The sequence below is a fragment of the Palaemon carinicauda genome, chromosome 22 (genome assembly GCF_036898095.1).
Source record: "Palaemon carinicauda isolate YSFRI2023 chromosome 22, ASM3689809v2, whole genome shotgun sequence".
NCBI lineage: Eukaryota > Metazoa > Arthropoda > Malacostraca > Decapoda > Palaemonidae > Palaemon > Palaemon carinicauda.
The window spans coordinates 30,513,610-30,525,380 of record NC_090746.1 but is presented as its reverse complement, the minus strand read 5'-3'; the positions used below and the strand labels follow the sequence as shown (position 1 = coordinate 30,525,380).

General features: G+C 36.2%; 1 protein-coding gene across 13 annotated transcripts in view; it reads right to left on the bottom strand.

Moving 5' to 3' along the window:
• The window catches only part of LOC137616392 (defense protein l(2)34Fc-like), a 1,552,671-nt gene that overhangs the window by 425,418 nt on the left and 1,115,482 nt on the right, over window positions 1-11,771 (bottom strand). For all 13 annotated transcript variants that reach the window (XR_011039414.1, XR_011039413.1, XR_011039415.1 and 10 more), the window contains one exon: window positions 9,020-9,054. Coding sequence is in view for 4 of the 13 variants with exons in the window: in XM_068346094.1 (XP_068202195.1) it covers window positions 9,020-9,054 (35 nt within the window). In the remaining 9 variants the exon portion in view is untranslated. The remainder of the gene's footprint in view (window positions 1-9,019; window positions 9,055-11,771) is intronic.

Here is an 11,771-nt window from a genome sequence, read left to right as displayed (position 1 = left end):
GTGAGTCCAACTTTTAAGAATGTAATTAGGTATTAATTTAGTTGCTCTAAGATTGTTGAATCTATCGATGCAGATATAACACCTGCTCCCTTTCTCATTTCTATTTTTCTTCTTCAAGGGTCTTTTTATCTCCATCTACAGTTCTCCTCCTTGCAATCTGTCGCATTCGCCAGTCTTAAATAATATTTTTGACTTTAATAAAACTTTATAATTCTTCTTGTTACAAACCACAGCCTCATTTTTCTGTTCTCTCAATATCTAATTATTCCTCCTTCATCCATCAAAACAGATCTTAAGAGCGTAATTAAAGAGGGATCCTGGAATTCAGTATTGTTCAATGCCTATAAGACAGAATTGGATTTTAAAAAGTAAGTAAAAATATGTTTATCAAAAACGTATTCAAGCTACTCACCTTCACCATTATTTCGGATTTTATGGGTAATTCATTGGGGTACACTCATCAGAGGGAGCCAGCTAATGAGTAAGGCAAAATAAAACTTTATTTCATTTCCATTTGATCATGAAAACCCGTTGATTAAGTAATATAAAAAGAATATAGGGCAACTAAATCCCATAGGAAATAATGTACTGAGAGTTCGGAGAGACAAGAAAAGAATTGTCAAAACTTTTAATGTCTGTCAAATAAAAAGGGGCCAGTCACCATGTCTCAAGAGACTGGAGGTTACAGGGGCTGTTACTTTTTAATAATTATTACAATGAATATCTTTATTAATAGTATTAATTTCTATAATTCTAATAGCTTTAACAATAATAATTTTGTTGACGATTCGTTCCCCCTTGTTAGCAACAGGGACCTGGTTGGAAGTGGACAGGAAGCAGCAAATCACTTTAAAATTAGGCTTCAGTCAATGCAACTTACTTTTGACTTTACTGACACGGCGAGATGGAAGAACGGTAATGCGCGGGGGAGCCACAGCAGAAATAGTAGTAGTTACTTTCTGCTGCTATACTGTCTTTAAAGGATTGAATAGTTCAAATAACTAATTTTTCCCCTCAGGGAATTAAAATTTTAGTTGTCACAAGCTTTCCTTTCGTATATGTTTTCCGACGTTTTCCTTATCTGAACATCTTAATAGTAGTGTTAAATCTTTTGTATTCCTTCATGATGCATCAACTCAAATGGAGTTTTTATCAGTGACAATTTAATTAGTCTTCCATATATCGTCTTTATCTCTGACACAACGCCTCCACCAGACATTTATCCACTTGAAATACGTACACCTTGAATTGGATGGTTTCTTTCTACTAAATTCCAAGCTTTGAAATCATCTCCCAGAGCTCATTTCCCATTTATATACAATTTCTCCTTCTTCTAGACCAGAAGCAGATCTACCCACGTCCATTTGGGCACAAATCAACTCTTTAGTCTTCCCTCTTTCTATGTTTACATCAGCGGTAGACATTACATTTCGTGTTCCACCACCCTCTGTATTTGAATTTTCATTAGATTGCTGCAAGTATTGCATCCTCCACTTGAAAATAAATTCCTATAACAACACACTGTACAGAAAGGGATTATATGCGAATAAAAATCACGACACAAAAAGTATATTAGTGTATTACATGATGTTACTGTGAACATGCTCCCATTCATGCATGAAACTTTCAAGTTTTATAGTGTTCAATCACGATGGCAGAGAACGTCAATAAGATATCGTATCGGTTTCACGTATGGAAACAATATTTTTTTTCGAAGTACTGTAAGAAAAAAACGCTCGCTCGTATAAGGGAATAAAGCAGGGGGCGCAATGGGTATTTACAAACATCTAGACTAAAATACATAACAATAACACAACTTCAACATTTTTTCCATATCCAGGCTTAAAACGTGCGTTTTACAGTCGCTCGGACAAGGTCACTCGCAAGAACAAAAGACACAAAAAGTATCTTGACTGATTACACAGAATGCAGGGTGACCTGTGTCTGGCGGTGACCCATCTGCCCACAAACAATGGGACAATAGGTGACTTAACGCTAAACCCCAACTGCTGCTTCAGGAGTAACCAAAGCGGCGTAGTTACAAAACACAGCTTCTCACCCAGCTACCCAACATACTACATACTTCCTCCCCAACCCCCTTTTCTCTCTATCCTAAGAGCCAGCATTTCCATGACGTCTTCCAGAATGCCTACTGATGGACATATAAAGCCATTTCAAAAGCTCGCACCTTCAAGGTATTTTATTATAGCCTATTACTGGTGTGTCAGTAATATTAACACATCTTCTATACGTCCCTGTTTGCTGTTGTTGACGCCTGTGGTTTATGATAGTTGGATATGAATTTTAGGATTTGTATAAAAAAAAATGGCCGCGCATATACAGAAAGACGTAGTTAACGCCATATACATCCTAATGCGTGATAGACTAAATTTTAGTGTTCGATGCACGATAATTTTGTCTTGAAATATCGATCCACATATCTGACAGCTTGTGCATCCGACTTAGTGACATTGTGTTTACTCGTTCCGAATAATCCTCTTTGTAGCACATAGTGCATCCCTATTGTTTGTGGTGAAAAAAATAAGAAAAAGAAAAAAAAAACTCATTAAAAAGGCAGTGATTGCTCAAGATTCAAGCTTCTTTTCTCGTTGAAGATCTTTCCCGAAAGAACGCCCTCTTTGAACAATGGGTTGAGCACACTGAATTCATTGGTTCAGGCATTCAGAGCGACATCAGCTTTTTTGTTGTTGGGAAGAGAATTCTTCTAGAACGGACATCTCATGCAAATAAAGGTCTGCGGACTCCCGGTTATTTCTAATCTGAATATTCTTACACTTGGAAAGAAAAGGTATAACTAGAAAAACTACGATTGGAGGCATAGACATATTTACATAAAAGGAATTTTTTTGCTTGAATTAAGAAAAATCCACGTCACGAGACTCATGACGCAAAATTAATAAATACATAATATTCATAAAATCTGACTTATATGAATAAAACGAATATAGATCATGAGGTTTTCATAGCTTATTTAAAAACATCAAAAGACAGACCGAAACATCCGACATTAAAACTTTATTCTCGGGCCTGAGATGGTTCACGGGCGTGAGCTTACACGAACGTCACATCATTATACAGACACAGACACACAGACACACAGACACACACACACACACACACACTATATGTGGGTGTTAGCGTAAATATGGGAAATCCGTTATTATGCATAATTCCTAGTAATTTTGAATACTAACAGATACTTCAGTTAATATGCATAATCACTGAAAAATTCCAGTAAATATGCATAATTCCTAAAATCTTAGTCATTTTGCAAAACAACTTTTATCAACATGAAGCAGCAATTGAAGATGTAATCTGTTTTGCCAGTCTAACATGATAATTTTTCAAGAATGAAACCGTTTGTGATAGCAGGCATAAATATGGCACAACTTGTAAAAATCAGTGAGTACATTACTGATTTGATTTTTATAATTATATTCGATCTTGTTTTAATGTTAAATACGTTTGATTAATTTAGATGTTGTAATTCCCCCTGTTAATTCCATTTTCTTATCAAATTCATCCTTGTTTTATTGTTGAATATTATGCTATATAAGGGTAAGGGAGATGTGCATGAGTGTTGTAATTCAAGAGGTATTAGTTTGTTGAGTGTAGTTGGAAAAGTTTATGGTAGAGTATTGATTAATAGGATTAAGGATAAAACAGAGAATGCAATCTTGGAAGTACAGGGTGGTTTTAGAAGAGGAAGGGGTTGTATGAATCAGATTTTTACAGTTAGGCAGATATGCGAGAAATATTTAGCAAAAGGTAAGGAGGTGTATGTTGCGTTTATGGATCTGGAGAAAGCATATGATAGAGTTGATAGGGAAGCAATGTGGAATGTGATGAGGTTATATGGAGTTGGTGGAAGGTTGTTGCAAGCAGTGAAAAGTTTCTACAAAGGTAGTAAAGCATGTGTTAGAATACGAAATGAAGTGAGTGATTGGTTTCCGGTGAGAGTGGGACTGAGACAGGGATGTGTGATGTCGCCGTGGTTGTTTAACTTGTATGTTGATGGAGTGGTGAGAGAGGTGAATGCTCGAGTGCTTGGACGAGGATTAAAACTGGTAGGCGAGAATGACCATGAATGGGAGGTAAATCAGTTGTTGTTTGCGGATGATACTGTACTGGTAGCAGACACAGAAGAGAAGCTTGACCGACTAGTGACAGAATTTGGAAGGGTGTGTGAGAGAAGGAAGTTGAGAGTTAATGTGGGTAAGAGTAAGGTTATGAGATGTACGAGAAGGGAAGGTGGTGCAAGGTTGAATGTCATGTTGAATGGAGAGTTACTTGAGGAGGTGGATCAGTTTAAGTACTTGGGGTCTGTTGTTGCAGCAAATGGTGGAGTGGAAGCAGATGTACGTCAGAGAGTGAATGAAGGTTGCAAAGTGTTGGGGGCAGTTAAGGGAGTAGTAAAAAATAGAGGGTTGGGCATGAATGTAAAGAGAGTTCTATATGAGAAAGTGATTGTACCAACTGTGATGTATGGATCGGAGTTGTGGGGAATGAAAGTGACGGAGAGACAGAAATTGAATGTGTTTGAGATGAAGTGTCTAAGGAGTATGGCTGGTATATCTCGAGTAGATAGGGTTAGGAACGAAGTGGTGAGGGAGAGAACGGGTGTAAGAAATGAGTTAGCGGCTAGAGTGGATATGAATGTGTTGAGGTGGTTTGGCCATGTTGAGAGAATGGAAAATGGTTGTCTGCTAAAGAAGGTGATGAATGCAAGAGTTGATGGGAGAAGTACAAGAGGAAGGGCAAGGTTTGGGTGGATGGATGGTGTGAAGAAAGCTCTGGGTGAAAGGAGGATAAATGTGAGAGAGGCAAGAGAGCGTGCTAGAAATAGGAATGAATGGCGAGCGATTGTGACGAAGTTCCAGTAGGCCCTGCTGCTTCCTCCGGTGCCTTAGATGACCGCGGAGGTAGCAGCAGTAGGGGATTTAGCATTATGAAGCTTCATCTGTGGTGGATAATGTGGGAGGTTGGGCTGTGGCACCCTAGCAGTACCAGCTGAACTCGGTTGAGTCCCTGGTTAGGCTGAAGGAACGTAGAGAGTAGAGGTCCCCTTTTTGTTTTGTTTCATTGTTGGTGTCGGCTACCCCCCAAAATTGGGGGAAGTGCCTTGGTATATGTATATATGTATGTATTATACTTAATAAAGTAAGATATTTTATTTCTTTCTATTCCTTCCCCTCCTATCGAGAAATACGATGGAAATTGATGGCAACTGTCTTTTTTTTTTTTTTTTTTTTTTACTGTTTTCCTGTTCTTTAGTTATTATCATCATTACCTACTATAGGCTAGTTAAGAGATAACAGGTCTCAAAAGGAAACTCACTAATAACGAACAAAAAGAGTAAAAATATAAAGAGAAACACTAGTTAAGTATTTACAAAGGAAATGCAGTAAAGCGATAAAAATGAAACAGATACTCAATTAAACTACAATGCATTGGATAGGAAGAAGTCAATCATTTTAGGAATTATGCAAATTTACTGGAATTTTTTAGTTACTTTGCATATCCACGTTTATAGAAGTCATTTAGCAAATTAATAAGATTTTATAAATTATGCATATCCGCTGGAATTTTTCAGTGATTATGCATAAAAGTGAAGTATCTGTTAATATGCAAAATTACTAGGAATTAACCATAACGGATTTCGTATATTTACGGTAACACACATATGCAGGTATGTGTATGTATATATATATATATATATATATATATATATATATATATATATATATATATATATATATATATATATATAAATTATATATAATATATATATACATATATATATATATATATATATATATACACACACACACGCACACACACACACACACACACACACATATATATATATATATATATATATATATATATATATATACATGTGTGTGCGTGAGCGCAATCACAAGGGTAAGTATTGTGCAGATTAAAGGAATCCCCGGAGAAATTGAATACGGTATAAAACCCGGCACGTTTCACCAAAATAAGACATTTTCCTGTATAAAATGTCTCGATAGGGCAAAACAAGTCTTATTGGCTCTTTGCAAACATAAATACATACATAAATTTCCAGTAAATATTGTAAGTTTTTAGCCTCATTGGCCCAGTTTTCAAGAAATCCCAATGAATGGATTCTACTTTGTCAATTATATAAATATGAGGCTTTGTCAAAAATTATTTTTTTCAAATGAGGTCGAGTACAAGTACTTCAAACACCGCTTCTGTTTTGCAGGAAGTCGATTTATCTGTCATCATAAAAAAAATATGCACATTGTAGTTTTATACACGGCCGATTAATTTACGCAGTGTGGTTAATTTTATTTCAGGAGTGTTAGTCCATGGTGCTTCCGTTTGGACCGGGTAGGCCGTTCGGTAACTAGGTGAAATCGATGGAAACCCCACAATCGCACAATGAAGTAGAAGTTAAAAAGAGTTGGATTGGAATATGTTAGAAATGAATCAGGAACGGAGGTAAAGCAGAAGGCCAAAAATGTTGGGCACAGTTAGGTCTGGAAGACATGGTGCCAAGCCTTTTCGTGATGCACACAGTGAACCTCGTAAGGTTGCTGACGGGACTTAACGCCGGGCTTTAAGGTTAATATATGTTCAATCACAATTTCATTCTCCTTGGTAAAATCGATCCTTTTAGCATAAGGAATTGTCACAAAGATCCGTATTGTCAAGGAAACAGTATCAAGAATGAAATGACTAGGTTTAAAGATTCAGGATGGTAAATCAATAGGATACTGATTATCAAGTAAACACTGAAGAAACAATTAATTAATAATCTTTGTTTACAGGTGATATAACATTGGCATTTTATTAACTGAAGTCCATCATAAGGTCTTTCTTAAGCCAACGAACATAAGTAAAACCTGTTAAACTTTCTCTAATAGTCACTCATAAAACTTGATTTGGACGTAAAAGTTAAGCCAAAATAAATAGACTAAGTATTAGGGTGATACTAAATGTAAGGTTTGGCTTCTTATTAACAGCCTAATTTACTAATGCATGCAATTCAATGTCTTTACTTTTCACTATTGTAGCATTAATTACGAACAGATTTTAGCCCTAAAGGTGGAATTTCCAACTTTACATTCAAAATTTTTTAGGAACTATGTTCCTTACGGTAATGACTTACAACTAAATAACGTCTGGGCCTTAAGGCAATTTATCTGAATAAGGGAAGTAAGAGATAAGCCTTACGCTTATGGTCTCTTAGTTTTCAGAAATGAAAATAAATTCTTCCTTCCATATTGGTACCAACAACAGACAAGGCAGTTACATATTGGCCTTGCTATGTTTGCTTGTTTGTTTGCAGAGTTATACAGTTGTGTGGCTTCTACAATAATAAGGCGTCATATTTTGGAAGGTATGGGAATGTAACTTTAATAAAGAGCGGATCTTTATAGTGATAGATTGTTTAGATACGTTCCAATTGTTCCATGACCAAATGATTGAAACCCTGCTCACCCTAATAAAAATTTGGATATGAATGTGTAGTAACGATTCCATGATTGGAAACGTGTTTAGATTTTAGGAGAGAAAGGAATATGTTAACTTATGGGGGAAAAGGATCTTTTCGGAGGATTGGCGTTGCAAACACAAATGATAGTTTATTTTACAGTCTCAGGAGGGTACAACTAACCTTAGTTGTCATTTCATTTTCCCAAAAGTATTTACGAAATATACAAAAGGAATGCAAAAGGTACTGATGCACCTAATCTACGCACACTAACACCACTTGTGTGTGTGTGTGTGTGTGTGTGAGAGAGAGAGAGAGAGAGAGAGAGAGAGAGAGAGAGAGAGAGAGAGAGAGAGAGAGAGAGAGAGAGAGAGAGAGCCTTACCTTACCTTATTGCCTTATTTTTTGTTTGGGTTCCCCCAGGTCCCTCAGTGTGAGGCACCTCGTATATCCACCAGAGAGTTGCTAATGCATCTTCCGGTGTATTTTGCATCTTCCAGTCTTGGATGGTCTGGGATGCATCTTAGGTATTTATCGAGCTTATTCTTAAACACACCTACGCTCACTCCTGATATGTTTCTTAGATGAGCTGGCAGCACATTAAATAGTCGCTGCATTATCGATGCTGGTGCGTAGTGGATTAATGTCCTGTGCGCCTTTCTCAGTTTACCTGGAATGCTTTTTGGCACTATTAATCTACCTCGGCTTGCTCTTTCTGATATTTTAAGCTCCATGATGTTTTCAGCAATTCCTTCTATTTGCTTCCATGCTTGTATTATCATGTAGCGTTCTCTTCTCCTTTCTAGACTGTATAGTTTTAAAAATTGCAGTCTTTCCCAGTAGTCAAGGTCATTAACTTCTTCTATTCTAGCAGTATAGGACCTTTGTACACTCTCTATTTGCGCAATATCCTTTTGGTAGTGTGGGTACCATATCACATTGCAGTACTCGAGTGTACTACGCACATAAGTTTTGTAAAGCATAATCATGTGTTCAGCTTTTCTTGTTTTAAAGTGTCTGAATAACATTCCCATTTTTGCTTTACATTTAGCCAACAGTGTTGCTATTTGGTCGTTGCATAATATATTCCTATTTAAAATTACACCAAGGTCTTTAATTGCTTCCTTGTTTGTGATTGTCTCATTATTAGGTCCCTTGTATGCATACACCATTCCTTCTCTGTTTCCATAATTTATTGATTCGAATTTATCGGAGTTAAATACCATCCTATTTATCTCCGCCCATTCATATATTTTGTTTAGATCTCTTTGTAGTGAGTTCCTATCTTCATCACAAGTAATTTCTCTACTTATTCTTGTGTCATCGGCGAAACTTCTCACTACGGAGTTTTCAACATCCCAGTCTATGTCTGAGATCATAATAACAAATAGCAGTGCAGAGAGAGAGAGAGAGAGAGAGAGAGAGAGAGAGAGAGAGAGAGAGAGAGAGAGAGAGAGAGAGCAGAAAACATTTCAATACTATATTCTAGAAACAAGTAAACGGAATATAACACTTTACCTTTCCCCACGTTCATATTCCGGAGTAACACCAGCCTGGAAGGAAGAAATTGACAGTTTAATTTTCAACTCTATTTACCGATAATCTTTTACGGTATGTTATTCGTCAATTCATATTTTCACAAAACAAACTGCAAAACACACACACACACACACACACACACACATATATATATATATATATATATATATATATATATATATATATACACTCAACTATTCCGTAATATTTATACCGTTTTGTTAAGCAATATAACCCATTACGGCATACTACTGTATATTGTGTTGTAATGATCTCGGAAAACAGTAACAACAATGGACTGAGTTGCCATAGTCTTTTATTAGTAAAACCACACCTACTGAATGAATGTGTTACGCATCATTCTATCACAACTGCGTCAAATATATCTTCATAAGATGACAAGTAATTTATAATACATTAGACAATAAAGTATAACACTATCCAAGATTCCAAGGTCATCATATATGGCAACCACTCCCTAACAATCAGGACTCTCACTTTTTCTCAGCCCCTACCTTGCCAGTTCCAGCCGTGTTGCTCACAACATGAGTAGGCTTTTTGACGAGTCTATGTAATACTAATATTCAAATGATTTTCTTTTTTGGGGGAGCGGGGGGGGGCTTCCATGTATGTAAGCTCCAGAGGTCAGAATCTCCATACATGCATATATATATATATATATATATATATATATATATATATATATACATATATATATATATATATATATATATATACATATATATATATATATATATATATATATATATATATATATATATATATATATTTACATATACATATACTGTTTATGAGAGTCTTTCTCTTAAAGTATTTTCATTAAATGCTAACTAACATATGGCGTCAACTATTTTAAAGCAACAACTTTCTAGTTTTCTATATCCTTTCTTGTCTTCAGGGAATAAAATTTTGAAAGAAAAGACATAATTTGTTACTGTGCTGCTTCATATATTCAATTCTAGCCAACAGCCGTTTCAGCCATAACTAATGGCTTTCGTCAAGGCATATTTACATAGAAATCCTCATCCGTATGTAACGGTAGGAGACTCAAACAAGCAAAAATTAAAAGATATCTAAAAACATCAAATACTTTAAAAATAAGAAAATTTGAAGACAATTTCGACAAAAATTCATTATAATTCTACTGATGACATCTAGATACATAATACAGCTTTATACGGCTGGAGAAAATTATGTTTCCTAATAGTCCCAAAACATCAGTTGTTAACACTTCAGGTTAAGTTCTGATGGCATGGTGCTATATATCCTCCATCTGGAGGGGAGAACATAGTCTGAAGAAACTTTAATGTTCAAAACAGATTGCTGCATCCTGATGAACATTGCTTTAGCAATTACCTGCCTCCCATAGTCATACTCCTCGTGAACAACTTCTGTGTCCTTGATAATATCATTTAATTGAGGTTTTAGTCATGTGCATCAACGAAATACTGATGTCTGGCCCCATTATTGTGGTGAGCTTGAATTCTCCTCCTTAGCATATTTTGAATGGCTTACACTTACCTTCAAAGCATCTGAACATTTAAACTACTTTAGTCTTAGATTCCTAGGTACTCTGGACGCATGATTGTTTTTCATCACAGGGGCAGTCGTCAAGATTGGCTTGCTGTATTTTCTCCGTATTTACCACACCTGATGATTCTTTTAAGAAGTTTTACTTCATGTCTGTAGGCTATTCCATAGTACACATTGTGATAGAGAAATATGTCTTTGTTGCCACCATCCGAGTTCCGGGCGTGTGTGCAGTACTCATCTATTTTCATCCTTATTATTTCTTCTTTGATGTTGCTGGGGTATCCATTGCTAGTTAACTAATATCTTATACTATCCAATTCTACTCGGATAGCTCTCCAAACACTGGGGTTGTATGAGTCTGGACCAGGGTAATTTCCATGGTTTCAAGGTAATTCTAAGGTAATTTCGGCTTAACTAGCTTGAAATTTAAGGAAATTGGAAAATTTTCAAGGTAATCTAAGATAAAAGGCAACAGTATTCAAGGTAATGACCACAAGGCACATCCTCGAGTTTAAACCCTAGTCTGGGCACTCTCCCTTTGCGTTGAGGCACCAGCCAACATTCAAAGATTTTATGAACTGGTCTGGCATACCGGGTTTGTTGTTTCTCAATAAGGGCATCAAGGGAATGAAGAGAATTTTAGGGTTGAACTGGTTTTTAAAGAACTGGCAAGCTCCTCTGGTTCATCGGGTCTTCTAATTGCGATAAAGATGTCATCCACATATCTTGCATAGCTCAGAGGCTTCTTGTGACTCCTGAAAGTTCTATCTTACACAGCAGTCATGTGCATGTTAGGAAAGAGAAATCCAAGTGGGGATCTCATTGCTACGCCATCTACCTGGCAAAGGAGTTCTCATCTGTGTGAGAAAATGGGTTCGACTGAGCAGGATTCAAGCATGTCTTTCAACAATTCTTTAGGAATAAGAAGTTTTTTTTTCTTTTTTTCAGATCTGTAATAGATATTGTCTAACATGATTTGGATGGTCTCCTGAAAAGGAACACCGGTGAACAGTTTTTCCACATCTATAGACATAATGTCTTGGTTGGGTTCTATGGCTTTAAAAATATCAAGGAATTCTACCGAGGACTTCAATGAATATCCTACTGATGTGTGAGGCATCAAGATGTTATTTAGCACCTTAGCCAATATGTGAGATGTGAATATCATTTGTGAAAT